This window comes from Falco cherrug, chromosome 4 (genome assembly GCF_023634085.1).
Source record: "Falco cherrug isolate bFalChe1 chromosome 4, bFalChe1.pri, whole genome shotgun sequence".
Taxonomy (NCBI): Eukaryota; Metazoa; Chordata; class Aves; order Falconiformes; family Falconidae; genus Falco; species Falco cherrug.
Window position 1 is genome coordinate 63668379 of NC_073700.1, and position 19928 is coordinate 63688306.

Below are 19928 nucleotides of genomic sequence, written 5' to 3' on the forward strand. Positions count from 1 at the left end.
GAAAAAATATTTTTGCAGTCTTGATTAATTTTCCTTTTTACTGTGACAATAAATAAGATCAAAATCAGACTTTTCTTGAGTGACTGAACAACATAAACATAGAAGATGTGTAAATAACTTCTTTTCAGCAAGATGCCTAGCCATCCTCAGTGACAGGGTGCTTCAGTCTTTTTTGAAAATAGTAACTTTCATTTTTGGAGAAAGTTCTTTAAATCATATTAATACATTCAATAATTAATAAGAGAAAATTTAGCATTAGTCTGATCTATAAGGCACTAAATTTGGATGCAGTTCTTTCCATAATTCTGTGGAATGACAATAAATGCTAATTTTGAGCTTTAGGGATACATCTTTCCTGTTATTGTTTCTGTTTCTTGATATTAGGGGAAAAAATGTCATGCTTTGAAGCAAATTCATTAAAATACTTAACTACTTAGTATTGTATCACTTTTACTATTGTCATCACATATAAGTAACAATTAGATAATTTATTGAATTTTCCTTCATTTTCCTTCAAGAGTAACTCTTTTATCAGTCATTTTTCAGTGTTTTTTCCCTGGTGTGTCTATCTGCTCTTGAGAACGTAATTTCCCATAGGTTTGATAATTCTTTGCTTTTTATTACTTGCTGTAAAATTAAAGATGGAGGTTATGCTACAAAATACCCATTTGCCATTAATCCATCTTTAAAAAGTCACTAAAATACTGGATTATAAATTAAGACTGTTATACTTCCTTTTTCTAGGGAGGTACAGTTATTGGTAGTGCACGCTGCAAATCTTTTCGTACCCGTGAGGGCCGCCTGCAGGCAGCCTACAACTTGGTTCAAAGAGGAATCACTAATCTTTGTGTGATTGGCGGAGATGGTAGCTTAACCGGTGCAAATCTGTTCCGTGAAGAATGGAGCGGACTTCTAGAAGAACTGGCGCAGAAAGGTAAGTTTGCATTTAGACCTTCTAGACTTCTAGTCCAATTGCCAGGGTAGTTATGTACCCTAATTATACACATGCAAACTATATCCACAGGATATTTCTTAAGTTCAAAAGTAAAATGCATACATTCTCAGAAATTACATCGTTCTTCATAAAGTAATATTTTTTTTCTGTACATCCTCTCTTACATACCATAAAGCTTCAAAAAAGGCCAAATAAGTTACTGGGTAACATTCCGTGTGGCTTTTTTTTCTCCCCGTTATGAAGTACTTTCAGGGTCTGAACTTGGAACTTTCTGCTTGGAAAGCCTTTTGCCCTTATATCAAAGCTGAGATGGTAATTCCTTTCCTGCAACAAGTTACACACTTGTTTGTTATCAAATTAAGATGCTTTCCTGCCCTGTGTATCACTATTTGTTTAAGATCACAATCACAACATTAAGTGGCTGTTGCTAAAAGTGCATCCAGCCCAGTAGCTGTCTTTGATAGCATCTGAAAAAATGTATAGGGAAGTGTTAAAGAACAGAATAAGCATAAATAATGCTGTGTTGCTGCTATATGTTATTCATATATATAAATACTCTGATAGGTTCCATCCATTTCTGTCTTCAGGATTTCCTGAACCAGACGCTGTTAGCAGTCCTTAACTGACTTTCTCTTCCATTAATGCATACAGTCTCCTTGAAAGCATACAGATTTTTCCTGAAAACATTGTGTAGCAAGGAGTTCTACAGCTTCACCGAATGATGAGGATTGTGAAGAAACTTCTGTTTGTTTTGATCCTGCTGGCTTCTAGTATCATTTGATGTCCTGTAATTTTTATGTTAGAACAGTGAATGATCAGTCCTGCTTCCTCTCTGCATGCCACTTGAGATTTTACAGCTGTCTTATTTTCCCTTCATCATCTCTTTTTCTAGATGGAAGAGTCCTAGTTTGCTTAGTTGTTCCTTATATGTAAGTTCTATACCTTTGACCATCTTTGTTGCCCTTCTCTGAACCTTTTCCAGTTCTACCATGTCCTTTCTGAGGTGGGGAGGACCACAACTGCACCCAGTATTCAAGATGAGGGCAAACCATGGATCTACACAGTAGTATAATGATCTTTGTTTTGTTCTCTATTCTTTTCCTAATATTTTCTAATATTTTGATTTTTATTTTTTGACTGCTATTGAGCATTGAAGCTGATTTATTAATGAAAACAGCATTATTGTGTTATTATGCTGAAAATAGCATTATTTTGTTTGTGGTATTAGGGTACATTTTTCACATATATTGGTTTACATTTATCTACAATGAATTCCATCTGATACTTTACTACTCACTGTGTCTTGCTAGTCGTCTTCATTTCTTCTCAGACACTCCATACCTTTAGAACCCAAATAATTCAGTTTGATCAGTAACTTTGGCACCTTACTGCTCATTCCCTTTTCTAGGTTATAGCTGAGTAAGTTGAACAGCACAGATCCCTGTAGAACTCCATTGGTTACCTTCCTCAGATACAAGAACTTGTATTTACTACTGCCCTCATTTTCTTATTTTTTTACCCTCTGTTTCACATTATTTATTTATTATTTGCAAAAGCCTTCTTTCTTATGCTGTGGCTACTTAGTTTCCTCAAAATCCTTTGGCAACAGACCTTGTCAATGGCTTTTTGGAAATATAAGTAAGATATGTCAACCAGATATCCCTTATTCACGTGATTATTAAGTTACGTTTGGAACTCTAGAAGAGGTTTGTAATGCATGGTATACATTCATAGAAAACATTTTGATTCTTCTTCAGAATTCTGTATTTGTCTTTTTGAACGTTAAGTTACATTTATCATTATGGTTTCTACTACTTTCTCTAGTAGACATTAAACAGACTGATACATAGTTCTTCAATCCCATATTAAAAATTTGGCGTTACATTTACTACCATCACATCAACAGATACTGGAGTAGTTTTAAACACTTAAGCAACTAAGGTATTTCATCCTTGAGATCCTTTAGAACTCTTGGATGATTCAGCATTTTCACTGATCTCTTGGGAGACACAGACTAAAGTTTAGAATAGTAGCTTTTCTATTATATTTGCTTATTAATCATGAAATCAGAGCCTTTCAGTGTTGCGGAAGAGAAGTCTTTAAAAGTTTAAGGCTGGTTTTTGATTGTTTACATATGTCCATAATCACATCCAGTTTGCATCATTTACTTCTTCATTGCACGTCATACACCGAAACTACAATGTGAATGCTATTTAAGTCCAAACCATCAATTCTAAGGTTGGTTACAGAACTTGATAATCTGTTGGCACTTTGAAATGGACTGAAAAGCTCTTGTTTCCTTCATTACTGTAAGGAGTTCTATGCAGGATTCTTTTGTTTGGTTGTTTGATTGGCTTTTGTTTGTAGTTTTGACTAACCTTGTTACCTAAAATATCTGAACATAATTTGATGTTTGGATATGTTTAATTTACAAAAGTAGAGCATCCAAGCAGTGTGTCTAAAATGTTGGGGTTATGTTTTTTTAAAACCTTATAGCTCTTTCTCTGGATACTTCTTTACAGGAAAGATTGATGAAGAGGCTGTTAAGAAGTATGCTTACCTTAACATTGTGGGAATGGTTGGATCCATAGATAATGACTTCTGTGGCACTGATATGACCATAGGTACTGACTCAGCCTTGCACAGAATCATTGAGGTTGTGGATGCCATTATGACCACTGCTCAAAGGTAACTTGTGGTATTACAGAAAACTACAACAAATATACAGTTGTTTATGCTTCAAATCTTAAGTTTCCTATTGCCGTACAATAGCAGAGAGTGTAAGTTAATTTTAAATATAAATTAGGTAACTGGTATTTGTAATATTTCTAGAGCAGGAATAAAAGCACCTTTGGGCTGCAGCGTTCAGTTGTCCTGGTTTCTTTTGGTTTTTTAGTAACAGCTTTTCCATCATTCCTGTAGTGGCAGCACTTCAAGCATCTGATCATAGAAGCTGTGTCAGCTTTAGGGGCAGGCTTTGGTTCTTTAATGTTTTCAGTCTTTCCCCAACATACACTTCTAGAGAAGATCCAGACACACTTTGGATAGCACTAAGTAGTATCTGTTTGTATATAAACTTTCCCTAGATAAAATTTAAGCAATTAAGTGATTATTTTTTTTTAATACAGCTGTATTATTACAGTTCTTAACTATGGGTCTGCATAATTTATATTTCTAGTGAACGTTAACCTCTTCTCTCCTAACTGCCTTTACATGTTTTAGAAGAAAGTAGTAATGATAATGAATTATGTGTTGGAAGTTACATAATTTTCAATACATTGTTTAATAGGACTTCTCTTTTGCTAATGAATTCTGTGTTTGGTAAGCATGCTAAACACAAGCTGTTGCCTGATGCCAGGTTCTGATCTCAAGAATTTGGACTGAAGTTTTGAGTTGCAGTATTGCAGTTAATTTGCTTTCTTATTTTTACAGCCATCAGAGGACATTTGTTCTGGAGGTTATGGGGAGACACTGTGGGTATGTATTATCTTCAGCAGTTTGTGTCTTATACAGATATAATTATGAAAGATCAAGAAATCTGAATCATAAATGTCTAATCTTTTTTTATGTTTATTAGGTATCTAGCTCTTGTTAGTGCCTTAGCCTGTGGTGCAGATTGGGTATTTATTCCTGAATACCCACCAGAAGAAGGATGGGAAGATTCAATGTGTGTTAAGCTCTCAGAGGTAATCTATCACTGTGTTTGGGATTCCCTGATGCCTTTGCAGAAGTTTGTTTGAAAACTGATTTAAAAACGTGATTGGGACTTTCTGCAATTGTTTTGAAGCATTAGATGGCCTACTCTGGGGATTACATAAAACTATAGCTATATATGCAGTGTATGTACCTTTCCTCATTAATTTGATATAAGACATTTCACTTCATCAGTGTATGAATGTATGAAGATAAAACGTGTGAGAACTCTGAAGTGATCAAGTATCAAATCTTAGCAGCTTAATGTAGAGCAATTGATTACAAAATTGCTCTGTAATTTTTTCATTTTTTTTTAAATTACATTGATATGCTTTTATTTTTATTATAGAATCGTGCACGAAAGAAAAGGCTGAATATTATTATTGTAGCTGAAGGAGCTATTGACTGCCACAACAAACCTATAACGTCAGAGAAGGTTAAGGATGTAAGTGTCAACATCTACACCATACAGTTTCCGTTTTGTTCTTAAGATGGTGCTTGTTGCTAACAGTAACACTTCTGTAAAGTAAATCTGTTCCTGTAAAGTAGTGTATCACAAAGTTTGCTGATTGTATTTTATATTTGTGCTTTATTATCTGAATCCAGGGAAATCATTTAATTGGAATGTTTTCTCCTTGTAATGTAAGACGACAGTCCAAAAACACGTACTTCATGGTTCCTTAATTGATGGAGTCTGAAATCAGCTCAAATCAGAAATTACAATCCTATTTAACTTTATTTTTTGTAAAATTTTAATAATGTTCTGTTTCACAGTGAAATAATACTGTCTACTTTGAACATAGTCTTACCACTTTTTTGTACATGGTTTATTTGTCAAAAATTTCATTGGTGTCTAAGATTAAGAAGAACTTTTCACCCGAAATTACTCTGCTTTTCATGGAGAGGGTCCCTTAAGGAAAGAAGTTGAAAAATGGTCATCAGCAGAAAGAAGCTATGACACTTTGACTTTGCCTGGGATTTTTCTGTCCTGTGCCTCTGAAGTTCTGTTTTCCCTAGCTGTCAGCATGAGAGTAATCTTTGACTCTTAGTTCAGAATTGCAGTTTTACAAAGTAAAATTTGGCACCAAGCAGTGTTAAGTGTGCATACAGCAGATAGCTCTTATGCATTTATGGAAGAAACATTACTTGCTTGCAACAAATTTCAGCCAGTTAAAAAATTCAAAAACTGTATTTTCAAAATCATCTATCCCTGGATTTTAATTTCTAAGGCTTTTTTTCTGCTTTATGGTATCCATTACTTATTCCTAACCAGCTCACTGAAGGTGTATTAATACATGTTTTCCTGTGATTTTAGATTTGGTATGTAACAGAGGAAATGGAAAAAAGTCTGACTGAATGAAATAGTTTTATTACTTTATTTTTTTATATAGTTTATAGCTTATTATTGTTTATTTAAAACTATAATTTTTACTGCAAGTTTTAAAAGCTTTGTCAATTAAGGTTAAAAGTCATCTTCACTGAAGTTTTACTCAGAATCTTTTGGGGTGTGTGATCTTGCACATAGATTAAACATGAAGTGAACAAAACACTATAATCTGACTTCTGTCAAGTATTCTAATTATAATATTAAGACCTGTTTTTATAAGGCTGAGGACTGTACATAGTGAAGCCGTTGTAACTAGTTAAAGCATTGCAATCTAAGCCACTATTTTGCCATTATTAAATAAAAGCTTCCTTTAGATTAGGAACCTGGAATTTAGGTCTAGGTTAGGAATAAAATAAAGACTGGCTTAACTTTTGTAGTATTTTCGTTACTGTTGACATATTAATGTATAGTATATGTAGAATTTTATTGTTCCAATAGCATGTAAAGCAGAGTAGTGCTAACACTATATATATACATATATAAAATAGTGATGACAACAAAACCACTATATCTTGAAATTCTTTGCAGCTTGTGGTTCAGCGACTTGGTTTTGACACCCGAGTAACTATCTTGGGTCATGTGCAAAGAGGTGGAACCCCTTCAGCTTTTGACAGAATTTTGGTGAGTGAACCTGAAATAATTACCCACAGCGCCACATAGTACAACTACATTTTGGTTATTTATTTGGGGATGGAGTGGTTCTTTACCTGATTAACTTGAAAAATCCAATTATTGCCTCACATTGACTGTCTGAATAGCTCGAATTCAGAAGAGTGAAGCACTTCGTGTAAAGGAATCTATATTAGGTTTAAGTAGCAAAGCTGCAAGAACAATTGTCCATACTTAAGGGTATTAAACAGCTACAATATTTTCACCTTCCAAGGGATAATTGGTTTCAGCTTGATTTACAGAGAAATCATGACCATTTCTGTAATTGGGAGCCTTGTGATTTTAAGCGCTTGCTTCAACAAGTCAAACATTATCTATTTTCAGGCAAGTCGTATGGGTGTGGAAGCTGTGCTTGCCCTTTTAGAAGCTACTCCAGCTACCCCTGCCTGTGTCGTGTCCCTGTCTGGAAACCAGGCTGTCCGTCTGCCTTTGATGGAGTGTGTGCAGATGGTGAGTTTCTGGCAAAAAGCCAATTTATAGTTATTCATTAACTACAACAGACCACTGTGTACAATAATTGCCTGTTGTCGTTAAAATACTGATGGGAATGTGTGCAGCACTTTCCCACGTTTGGGAATAATGAACTTCATGTGTGTTCTCTATGTGTTATTACTTATTTGGAAACTCCCAACCTCAAGAAATATACACTTATTTAAAAAAATCGTTATAAAATTTCATCTCAGAGCTTCTTTTTTTATTGCTAAAACAAATTCTTCAAATTCTTGCATCCATTTACGTGTCATACACAAGAGTCAGGTTTCTGCACTAAAATTGTTCAGCTTAAACTGAAAAAAGAAAATGCAAAATAGATACATTGATTATTTTTATTTTTTTTTATCCCAGGAAGGTTTTAGGTATCTACTTCTACTTGTTCTTCTGTCCACTGTAATTTATCCTATGATAAGAGGTAGCTCATAAATTAATGAAATGTCAGTATTTCTTTTTTCACTTTGGAAAGCTATTTCAGAATGGTTTATTTACTGGAATATATTAAATATTCAACTTCCTGTGGTTTGTAAACATATTGAGCAATCAACTTGTTTTTTCAAGACTCAAGAAGTCCAGAAAGCCATGGATGAGGGAAGATTTGTTGAGGCTGTGAGGCTTCGTGGAAGGTATGGCCAATAACTCCTATCAGTCTGTTTGCTCTAGAAAAGCCAAATTGCTTTGCTGTTCTGGCACTTCATGTTTTATATTAATTAACTTTATATCCATATTTTTTTATGTATTTGAGAACAATAGAGAAGACGGAAGAAGAGCTGCTTAGATAGCATAATTGAAATTCTTACCTGCAGCTACTACTGTAGTTCAGTACTGGGTCAGACTTCTTTACTGGTACTAGTCACAAAGAAATGAGCTGCAGCCTTGTATGAGCTGAACAGTAGCAACCCTATGTTTGTTTATTCAAGATTTTGAGGCCAATCCTGTGAGCTTGTTTGTAAGTAGCTGGTAGTTTTCCAACAGTAAAGCTGGAGGAGACATTTTCTACTCTTATGTGTCAACAGACCATTTTATGTTTCAAGTCATTTGATAATAAAATGCTTTATCCCTGATCTGTAAAACTAACTTGCCAGCTATATAGTTATTTTATATTTTTTCCATATTACCTTACAGGATTAAGTATTTTCCAAGTGTTCTCTCATTCCCAGTTTTTATCGTGTTTTGCATTTGTAATAACTTTGGTGCTAACATTACACACCTGTTTTTAAAGGTTTCTGAAAAACGCAAGTGTTCCTTTAAAACAACTAGGAGTTAAAAAATTTACCATTTTATTTAGCTTACTTATTTTCTTATTTATTTAGGAGCTTTGAAAACAACCTTAACACCTACAAATTGCTGTCGCACAAAAAACCAGACGCTGAGCTTCCAAAGGTAAGGGCCTTTTTTTGGGTGTACAATGTACATCCTGCTTTTGGGGTATCTTAGCAAATATCTTCTCATTCTGCCTTAATACTCTCTTCAAACCTGTACCATAGGATATTTTATAAAGTTAATTAAATATTATAATGGCAGAAAGATTTATTGAATAATTCTGGTTTTGACCATAGTGACTGTGTTGTCTCACTGGTTAATTCCTTTTTTAATTGTGGTTTGTGATGATTTGCTATCTTATTTGCATGATTATGTTACTGTTTTGTTTTTTGGATTTTTCTGTTCCAATTAAACATTTGAGTAATGATTAATAGTATCTTCTCAATATTACTAAGAAGAAAAATTGCATTGAAAATAGGAAAAGATTATTTGAATAGCTGAAATCTATTCGGAAATTCTGTTGAGAACAAGTAACATAATCACAACTAGCCGTTTTAATTCACAAAAATTAAAAATTACTGTGTGATATGTCAGTGTCGCACAGTAAAGGAAACTTGGTTACAAATGAAGTCATAGGGGCATTAAAGGAGACTACGATAAAATAAATCTAGTTTAATTTTTTTCTTTGTTCTCCACCTCTACCCCACCCACTCCCACCCGCCCAAAAAAAAAAAAAAAAAAAAAGGACCTAAGTTTGACCTTCCAGAGATCAAAGAATTCAGGATTTTTTTTGGTGGGTTTTCAACATTTGCTTTGCTAGATCAGGTGTTTGTTGTTTCGTTTTGTGTTTCTTGTATGTACCACTGCAAATTTAGCAAATTTAGCATTCGGCTTTTGTATTTTGTTTTAAAATAGTTGTGCCGTATCTTTTTGTGATGGATGGCATTAGAAGGAAATGTAGGTTGCATGTAATTATTAACTACTTGGATTTGACCACATTAGCCAAATCTGTGTGCTTCAATAAAAGGGGTTGGATGGGAATTAAAAAGTAAATGAAATGTGCATGTCACAGGAATTGAGGAAAAAGCTAAGCTGATCGGATCACTGGAGCCTACTGAACACTCTGGTTCAGCAATGTTGCTGCACACAGATATTATGCTGCTTGTGTTTCCTTTGCATTTTTCTACAATCCTTTGATTTTGCCAGAGCTAAAAAAGAAACTATGTAAGTTCTGTTTTAGGTCTCTTTTTGTGGTTTTTTTGATTGGAAAAGATTCCATGATCATTACCTAACAACTGTTCTGGTTTTTTGGGGTTTTATTCCCATCTTCCAGGAAAAAGCTAGTAACTTCGAGCTATTCTGTACCAATTTGTTATAATTCTGTCATGCCAATAGTTACCAACAATTTAAGGTCATCTAGCTGACCTAAAGCATGATGAATTTTAGTGTATAAAATCAGACTGTCAAGTTTTCTTGCATTTTGCTTACATAGTTTGCTATAATTTAAATTGTTTGCTAAAGTCATAGAGAGTGCTTAAATTTTCTAAAGGTGTAAAATTTTAATTCTTTACTTACATTTTGCTCTCAGTATTAATTTCAAAGCTGTAAAAATAAAACCAAATTAATAAATTGCAGATCCTTCTACATCTTCTGGCAATGGATTGTATTTTTATCTGTTTTAAATTAACACTTACTGATGTCAATGAACCTGTATTGATTTGTACCAGCTGACCATTTCTTAATCAAAGAAACTGGCCTGTGATTTATCTGGAAATAGGCCTTCTATTTCAAGGCATATTTCATATACAGCAGACCTGCATTTCATGCTTTGAAGTTAAAATTTAATTCAAAGATGCTTATTAATGTGTTACACACAGTAGCACTCTTGCTTTGTTTACCCTTACAGTGCACATTTATGAGTAATGTCTTCTGTTATATTTTTCTTTTTAATGCAAGTATTGAAACTTGTTCCTCTGGAAAAGAATCGGTGATCTGAATGCTACCGGATTTATCAGTACAAAGTAGTAATTCCATTAAAGAAAACATTCTTAATTTTAAAACTCTTGTGGTTTTGGAGTTGGGTATGTTGTAACAAGACAGAAGTTTTTAATAGTATTTTGTAGCTAGATTTCATTATTTTCTCCACTTGTATTATTCAGTCTGTAATGCTTACATCCATTTAGATGTAGTTGTTTTAGAGTACGATTGATAACAAAGCAATATAAATGGGGACTAAATGCATAGGTATGGAATAAGCATTATATACCAAAATATTTATTATTTCTTGTTATGTTTTAAATAGAACCTTCTCTCTTACATTGCCTGTGGTTTAAATTATAAATGTATATTTGATCTCTTAGACTTCCATTTGAGTAGATTACCCGCTACTTTTAATACTCATTAAACTTGGGGAGACACTGTATATAAGCACAGTTACTTTGAGGCGTTAGGAAATGCTTTAAAAACTGCCATCATCTGAAAATGTATGGTACTGTGAAAGATGCTGAATGCTACTGTTTACTATTGTATTTTCAGCTGCTCTAAAATCCTGGCCAGTGCTTTAATTAAAAGTTGTTGTCTGTTCTGCTTTGCATGGTACTGATGATACATACCTAACTGCTGTAGTGCTAGAATAATTTCCTGCTCTTTTCTTGGCTATTCTGGATGGTTTTGGAAAAAATTACTGCTTTGATCACATGAAACTGGTTGAATAATGCAGCGTATTTTATGTTTCTTGAACCTAGTGGAGCTACAGTATAAGAAACTGAATAACTTAACCTACAAACCAAATGAAAATGTGATATAAGTCTGATTTAAAAACAAGCATTCTTTATTTAAACTTTTTGTTTGTATGTGATATTCTGCAGATCAGGAAATATGTGTAGGTATCTCCTACTTACTTTCAACTTTTGGATGGCTGAAGGGATTTGAAATTCTACTTTCCTACATTCCAGTATTTAGCAACTGTGTATGATGGACAAATTAACCTTTCTGTAGAAATTAAAGTGCTTTTTAAATATTATTTTTCTCTTGCAGACTAATTTTAATGTGGCAGTTTTAAATGTTGGTGCCCCTGCAGCTGGAATGAATGCTGCAGTGAGGGCTGCAGTGAGAGTTGGCATAACTGAAGGCCATAAAATGTTTGCTGTCATTGATGGATTTGAAGGTTTTGCTAGAGGGAAGGTGAGTATTAATTACATGTATGTGTTACATAGTAGCATGTATCCCATCCCACACCACCACCACCTTTTTTTTTTTTTTAATGTTTATCTTTGTAGAAGGTATGTTCTGTTATAACTGTTGTGGAACTGATTCTGTAAGTTGTTTTATTTCAAAATGGTATACTAAACCCAAATTGTAGCTGTATTTCTCAACTATTCAAGTCTATAGATTAAGTTATCTTTAGTATTGCTAATCACATGCTGCAGAGCTACAGAATTGGTTCACATGAATCCTACCTCCAAAATTTGGTCAATGTTTAGCATATGGTGGCTTTTCCACAGAATAACAGAAGAATCACTGATTCTTTGAGGCAAGTTGTTGCTTTTATGTTCCTTTGCTGTAAGAAACTTTGCAGTGGTGCTTGTTGGGGGAGGAAGCTTCCCTGCCTCTCCCCTCAGGTGAGTTAGATTCTTCTGATCCCCTGTTTTAAATGTTAAGAATCAGTTGGTATACTGAGGAGAAATTGGATACAAGACTTATGATTTCTATGCCTAGCTGGAACCATAGGTCCCAAAACTAACTTCAGAGACCTAGTTTTAAATTTTTGTGATTCACATTCAGTAGAAGAGGATGTGAAAATAGGATCATGATATGACACAAGGAGGCAGGGTTCATCATGTTCTGGAGAAGAAAAAAACAAATAGACAGAATGGAAAAGGATTGTTAAGAATTCAAGAGAAATTAAGTTTACCTCTTGATGCTGTTTTCTTTTTATGCCAAGTTCATTTTTGGTGCTGTCTGTGTCCCAGCAACTTGTTCCAACAGCTTTACATTAAGTAGTACCTGGTGTTTGCTGCATGTCAAGAGAAGTAATTGGATAATTACTTAACTGAATCTCATTTTTTTACTTTTCTTCAAAGATAAAGGAAATCAGCTGGGGAGATGTTGGAGGCTGGACTGGTCAAGGAGGATCAATTCTTGGTACAAAACGGTAACATCAATATTTTGCCAATTGATATGATGAATTCTAGTATTTTATATAATCGGTGTATGATTCCATGCTGTTTTCCTTCCACAGGATGTTTTAAGTCCTCAGTTGTTGGAGTTTTTTTAATTGTTAACCAACTTGGTTATCTTTACAGTACTGTACCAGCTCTGAAGAGAAAACGAAAATGGGAATTAGGACCTCAGCGTAAAAATTTCCTGAGGTCCTTACAGCTAAAAGGATTGCAAACCTGAGGTTTCTTTACAGTTAACATGATTCCTTACTGGTTGTCAGGAAGAATTATTTGTATGGATAAATATGTAAAATGAAAAATATTTCATTGCCTGCTCAGTTTATTATTTCAGCTTAGTAAGAAATTTTTATTGCTGTAGATTGTAAATTGTTTTTATTTTTCTTTTGGTTTAATAATTTTAGTACTCTTCCTGCAAAATATTTGGAGAAGATTGCTGACCAGATGCGCACTAACAACATTAACGCCCTTATGGTTATTGGTGGATTTGAGGTACACTGAAATGCCTAATTATGTGTAGAGTAGAGTAGAATTCCTAACAAAACAAATAGACTATTTTCATTTTTACCCAATCGTCATGTAAGGTGCATTTGTTTATAACTATATTTGATATACAACACAAAGAATGTTCAGTATCAGAAGTATTGTCAATCACTGATTCTGTGGAAAGTTGACATTCAATACAATGATTAGTAGCTGCAAAACAGGATATGATAAATGGATAAATAAGGTGAGATCACATGATAGTATTTTTGCATTAAAAAAAATAATTACTGACTTCAGTAGTGGAAGTTCGAGTCTATATTGTATCAATACTTAGAACTTACTTGCAGAAGTTCTTGACCTTTAGTAGTAATTGCACTGTGGTCCCTTATTTAAGCCACTCTTTCTCCCATAGTGCATTTTGAAATCTGTAATTGATCTAGAGAATTATTTTCTTTTTTTTCCCTGTAGTTCACGTTCATTTTATTTTACCACAATAAAACATTTTTGAAATCTCAGTTCAGGAAAGTATTTTGCCAACAGTTCCCAGAGAAGACCATGCTTATTGCTTCTTGATAAGGATTGAATCATCCATTTTTTTGAATCTGTTAGGCATAGCCCTATTCAGCAATATTAAGGTTTTAATTGGGTAACAGTACCTGAAAATCGGGGAACTAGTTTGCAGTATGTTTGTGTTGTACGAAGCACTTTGTTATGTCTAAATTGTATATTCCCTTGAAAATGAATGCTCTATTAATTGTTTGTTTTCAAATGTATACCTGTTTTTAATGCTTTTTTTTTGTGTGTGTTAGATTTTAGTGGTTCCTTAATGCTTTGACTTGCTGAAGTGTGCTGTGGTAGAAATGGCTCCCCCTGTGGCCCTATCCATTTTATCACTCCCGACTTTGCCCTTATTTTATTCATCCTAATTTTTCACCCAATGCCTGTGCCCAACAGGCGTACCTTGGACTTCTGGAATTGTCAGCTGCCCGAGAGAAATATGACGAATTCTGTGTTCCAATGGTTATGGTTCCTGCAACTGTATCCAACAATGTACCGGGTTCAGATTTCAGCATTGGTGCAGATACTGCTCTGAACACTATCACTGATGTAAGTCTATTCTGGTGTGTGCACTTTACTAACAAAGTAGTTCTGGTTAAAACTGACTTAATTGGCTAGAACTGGATATTTTTATAGACCAGAACTTTGGAAATGTAATCTGGAAAATTACATAGTTACTTGATACAGCCACAGTCATGATACCTATTCAAAAAAAAGTATGTTTAGGGTCCCAAATGCTTCCATTAGCTGTCCTCTGAAACTGCAATGATGTCAAAATTTGTAAACTACAAAATAAGATGGCATATACCTATTCTATATGGAAGAAAGAAACCTAAAGCTAAGACCTGATGATCATTTGATGCACCGTAGAGGGGGAAAAAAATCCCCATTATATGAAAATATCAGTATACCTAGCTGTAACAAATGGTGAGTGAATGTTCTGTTCAAAAAGAGATCCTTATTTATGTAACTTTTATTGCTCTAATAGAGAATGTAAGATCCATATTTCTCTGATAATAGGAATTACATGAATTCTACTAATAACAGATATAACAAAAAAGAGTTGAGATGTATTATGAAGTATTTTTTAAAAAGTAAATTCCAGTGATATGATATAAATTAGAAATGGATCACTGCTAAACTCAGTTGGACAGAAAGCATTGTCAAACACTATACAAATCGAATTGTCAGACATGCATATTTACAGTTCATTTGAATCACTTAAGAACTATTAATCCATCACACCTCTGCTAAGAAAAGCAATTCCATTTCTATATATTCTGACATAATTTTGCCTGTGAAACAATAGCAGTAGTATTACGCTTCCTTCAATTGTTTTTCTTTTCAGCCTAATATGCAGACACATATATATTGCAAATACAATTGAAGTGTCTGTAGTTGGTTTAAAACACAACAAAGACCTCATAAAGCATTTGTCTTCAAAACTGAATTTATATTTTCACTTACAAAGAAGTAACAGAATTATTTCAAAACTTAGTGAATTGCCATATTACTTTACAAGTTGTACTTTCTGTTTTTTGTCTCCAGCCACACTGGAGCCAGGATGTAGAATTTTTCACTGATTGTACATATTGAGGTACAATTTAAAAAGTGAAAAACAGTGAGCGTACTAGTCATGTAAAGTGGAAAAAATATTTCAAGTTGCTTTTGAAAATTAATTGTCAGTTATTGTACCACTTAGATGTATTTGAAGATTAAAATGATGATATTATTTCCAGCAATTTGAAGTATTCTGCAAATGCTATCAATGTCAAAAGCACTAACGTAACTTTCACCTGTTTGTTTATGATTTGGTTTGGTTCTTTTACAGTGCAAAAATAAATATTTTTATCTCCAACAAAATAAACACTTCAGTTAGGAAATGTCAGTTTTGGACAGTTCAAGGAAATTGCCTTGAACAAGACTAAGCTAACTAAAATTTCTCTGGAACGTACTCTTTATAGACAACTTAGGTTATAAATGTTGATATTGTTTCCAGTTCTGGTAAATAAAAATATCTTTCCAAAACGATTGATCACAAATTAAGGTGAGTAAAATGATTGTGCATAACACCTACTTTTCTTCTTTCCTTTTCTTCATAAGCTTTATTTACCTAACTGACTTCTTTTTGTAGGTTATTTCGTGTAGAGGAGATATATAATAGTCAGTCAATGTCTCTCTCTCCTTGTTGCTGTTTTGCTTTATATGTAGGTTTCTAGATACCATTTGCCTTCATTAGATAATATTATTATGTCCATATTTTCAATACAGTAGTTGAAAACTTCTAAACGATGGCTTTTTTTACTAATAGGTTCCATGTTGGTTTTGCATTTTATTTTGTCTAGATTTTTCTGTAAAATAAAATTGGAAATGTGGCTTTGCAAGATATAGCTTCAATCCAATGGAAAAATTTAAGTTGGTTCTTCTTTTGGGATCGCGCAAACTTTGTGTTGGGGAAACATTTCTGCTTGCTATCTTGTCAGTTGTCTGCTTTGATTGTTTGGGCACAAGTCACTGAAACTGATAATGAAGAATGTATCCTTTCATTCCGATGTCACATGTTCAGATCAGGTTCAATAGTGATGGTGGCCCTATTAAATGTGACTGATGGGCTCAATGCAGGTCATACAATTAACTGTGGTAAATGAAAGCAGCAGATGGACATAAATGTCCATTATATCTAGTTTATAGCATTTTTATTCCTATTGCTACTATTAGGTCAATAAACGCATCATATCTTTCAGTGCTCTCAGATTAGTACCTCTTACGAACACCAAAATGTCATTACACTTAGTTTTTCTGTGGTACTGTTCTTCCTTCTGTGTTCTTGATAACTTTTAGTAAGGTAAGTACACTTCTGCTGGGTAATGAGGCCTTGTTAGTGTTTGGCATTACTAGACACTTGGCCATGTTAGGTTGTTAGAAACTTGTCAAGGCATGTAAATGGTACCTTGAGACACTTGCAGATAAAATGTGTGAAGATGCTGCATTTAAAAAGAAAAACAATAGAAGGTTAACAGGTACATAACATCTGAGTAAGAGATTAAGCAAGACTCTGCTTTTCCCTGAGTCCTAGGTAGTGGACGGTACGCTTCTTAACATTTAGAATTTAGATTCTACAGCAGATTCTGTGACCATCTCGAAAGGTTCCAATTTTTCCATATTTGTTTTAAAATATAAGCTTATAATCAGTTGAATAGTAGAATTTGTTTTGTCTTTTGAATAGTGTTTTAAATTTATGATATGCTGTATTTTTTATTTCTGTTTTCAGAATATTAGTGTGAACAATTGTCAATGAAAACTCCAATATAAAATACCTGGGGAAAGCTGGATGTTTCTGTACCTGAAAAGGGTGTGCTTAAGGCTTGTATATCTAGACACACAAAATAAATTGTTTAGGATTGCAGGATAAGGACATGAACTTTGACTTTTCTATGAAAGAAGCATCAGTAAAATAACTAGCTTAATGAAAATACCAATATTCGCAACTTCATGTTGTTAATCCAGTGAAATGAATAGAGTATTAGTTCAGATAGCAGACCTCTGGTATGTCACAATAAAGAAATGTTAGTTTTTTTCCTACGTAACCATGAAGGATAGAAGTTTCTTTTAAAATGAAAGTTGGATTACTGACAATAATCAAAAAGAGGCATTAGGAATACATTTTGCAGGTGGAATTAAAAAGCAGAAACCTACTCTGTAATTAAGCAGAATTAATAGAAGGTTAGACTCTTTCAGCTACAGAACGTGGAGGGTGGAAAGGAAGAAAATTTAATTTGAAAACAAAGCCTACTCATGGGCTAGAGGAAACTGATGGAAAGTGCAATAAACCAGAACAAGGTATGGAAGAATATTCATTTGATTCAGGAGATGTAGAAGTAAACGGGGAAATGAAAAGAAAAAGGTATTGGCTAGAGGTGGAGAAAAACAGAACCTGAAAAAGGAAGAGGCTAAAACTCGCCAGCATGTTTCTTTGACAATCTGCCTTTTCCCTTCAACAAAGGGAAAGGGGGTACCAGTTGGTCAGTCATTTGTGTGAGAAAAAGAATAGCAAACAGCCACTGAGTGGAGAAAGCTACTATTAGGTTGCCTTAATGTGGTCTCCATGCATTTCCCTTGAAAAACACGGACTCATGTACCCTTCCAGTGCTGGCACTAGCATGTGTGGCTCTGCATTAATCTGAACAAGGAAGCTGAAAGTTAGCCTGGTTGAGCCAGCTAACCAATTAAATTTTCATCCACTTAAGTCCTAGCAACAGCTGGATGTGGAGCTAGGGCAGTAAATCCATCCCTTTCAATGGGCATTTGCATTTAGATCAACATAAAAAGTCAACAAACCACAATTTTTGCTTGACTGCCTGTATTTTTATAAAGCATCCTTGGTTATGGCAATACCCTTTTTAATAACACAAACACAGTAAAAAGATGTGAAATGATTAAACCAAATTATCAACATAGTGCAGTATCCCTCTATGATCTTACTGTAGTACTTATTTTTAAAAAAATAGTGGTAAAGTAATTACTAAAATGACCAGTCACTTGCTTACCCTTTGTGATTGTAAAGTGACCCTTTATTGAAAACATTTTCATGTTTTGCTGCAGTGATGTGAAGATGTTGCATATCTAATGCTCATGCTTGGTGAAGGTAGTCTTTGGATGTGTTTGCTGAAATCACTTGCATTAAATACTGCCATTTTATTTGATGCAAGTAAAACATACCTTAACTGCATCTTAACATACCATAAATGCAGACTAACCAGTTATGCTAGTTTTTGGTCTAAATCTCCCTTCATCTTGGTTTCCCAAAAGTCTCAATGTAAAACTTTTTTAGAGAAACTCATGTTTTGCAGATCTCCAGGAAGCCATGTGGTTTTGCCAAACCACTGTGACTCACTGTATGTCTTTATTTTTTCAGTAGGAGTAAAAATTCAAAGCAGCCTGACTGAGCTGAGGTGGCTAGTCAGGTACTGACATTTTCTCAGTGAAGTCTCATCCACTCAAAAAAAATCAAAAAATCCATTTGTTGCTCTGCTTCTCAGAACTACAGGTCTGAAAGTGCAATCTTTTAGACTGTTTCAGACTTAAACTGGAAATGCATCCTAGCACTGAGCTTAATTAAAGTTGCACTTATGAAATAAGTGGAGATAGACTTTAGAAAGTCAGTTTGCACTTAGCACCTATCGCCATATGTCCTGTCCTCTCACTGAACAGGATCTGCTCTCTCTAGAACAAAAACCTAGAGAGCAGAACTCTCACAGGTGGATTTTTCCCCGTTATTTTCTCCTAAATTATTATTTATATCGGTCACTGTATAGATATTTGTGGAAATAGCTTGATAGCTATCTAATTTTGATCTGCAATGGTTTCCTTCTCTGAGTTGGTTTCAGAAATTGAAAAGATGAGACTTTTGTGAACATCGGTCCTTTCTGGGAGAAAGATTAAGAAAAATGTAACATTTTATGTAATCAGGCTTTCTTGTGGAGAGTCATTACATAGGTAGTTTGAAAAATTGCCACACATCGTGAGAGATGCTGATTAATTTAGATTAGAAAGAATTGGAAAACATAACTAAAAAATATTTTTACTGACTTAAAAGAGCAGCAAATTCTTAACCTTTAAGTATTCATTTGATGTCCATTAAGAACACCTAATACTTTTCAATGATGATTTATTTTGTAATGTTTGGAATCTTTCCAAGGACCTACAGCTGCTTTCCAAAGAATCCTTCAACTGTACCTGCAAACTTCATTAACTCATCCATTGCACATGTTCCTGGATTTTTCCGGGCCAATGTCCAGTGTGTGTGCGTAGAGGCAGATGTGTGATGTTGATAGGCTCTTGGAAGGCATGGGCAAAACTTTTTTTTCCTTACTCTTGGTGGAAATAGATGTATGTCTTGACTTTATAGGATAACATAGTTTTTAAAAAAGCACGCTTCTTTAAGCGTTCCCTTCAAGTTGTAGGTGTTCTACTAGTTAACTTTCTAAACTCCATAACATGTATCAGACTTTGTTCTCTCAGTGGTTTCTTGTGGAACGGTTTCCAGTCTGTGCTGTCTTTTTCTGCCCAACTGCTTCAGACCTCTCTGCTGTGCACACTTCACGTTCACTCTGTATTAACATGCACTAATCTTCTGCATTTCTTTAAAGAGCATTGTGCCAATGCAACCCCAGTGCACTGTTGTGGTATGTACAGGATATCCCCTCCAGGAAATCTCACCAATTGTATTTAAATTGCATTTACTTGGAGC

General features: G+C 34.2%; 1 protein-coding gene across 7 annotated transcripts in view; it reads left to right on the forward strand.

Annotated features, from left to right (window-relative positions):
* PFKP (phosphofructokinase, platelet) overlaps window positions 1-19928 on the forward strand; it is a 46861-nt gene that overhangs the window by 17652 nt on the left and 9281 nt on the right. For 2 of the 7 annotated variants that reach the window (XR_008732265.1, XM_055710391.1), the window contains 14 exons: window positions 745-934; window positions 3478-3643; window positions 4388-4432; window positions 4533-4641; window positions 4998-5093; window positions 6564-6656; window positions 7029-7154; window positions 7755-7819; window positions 8507-8576; window positions 9202-9249; window positions 11493-11639; window positions 12539-12609; window positions 13039-13126; window positions 14075-14227. Coding sequence is in view for 6 of the 7 variants with exons in the window: in XM_055710391.1 (XP_055566366.1) it covers window positions 745-934; window positions 3478-3643; window positions 4388-4432; window positions 4533-4641; window positions 4998-5093; window positions 6564-6656; window positions 7029-7154; window positions 7755-7819; window positions 8507-8576; window positions 9202-9249; window positions 11493-11639; window positions 12539-12609; window positions 13039-13126; window positions 14075-14227 (1467 nt within the window). In the remaining variant the exon portion in view is untranslated. The remainder of the gene's footprint in view (window positions 1-744; window positions 935-3477; window positions 3644-4387; window positions 4433-4532; window positions 4642-4997; window positions 5094-6563; window positions 6657-7028; window positions 7155-7754; window positions 7820-8506; window positions 8577-9201; window positions 9250-11492; window positions 11640-12538; window positions 12610-13038; window positions 13127-14074; window positions 14228-19928) is intronic. The other 5 variants (XM_055710393.1, XM_055710395.1, XM_055710394.1 and 2 more) reach the window with 3 other exon arrangements.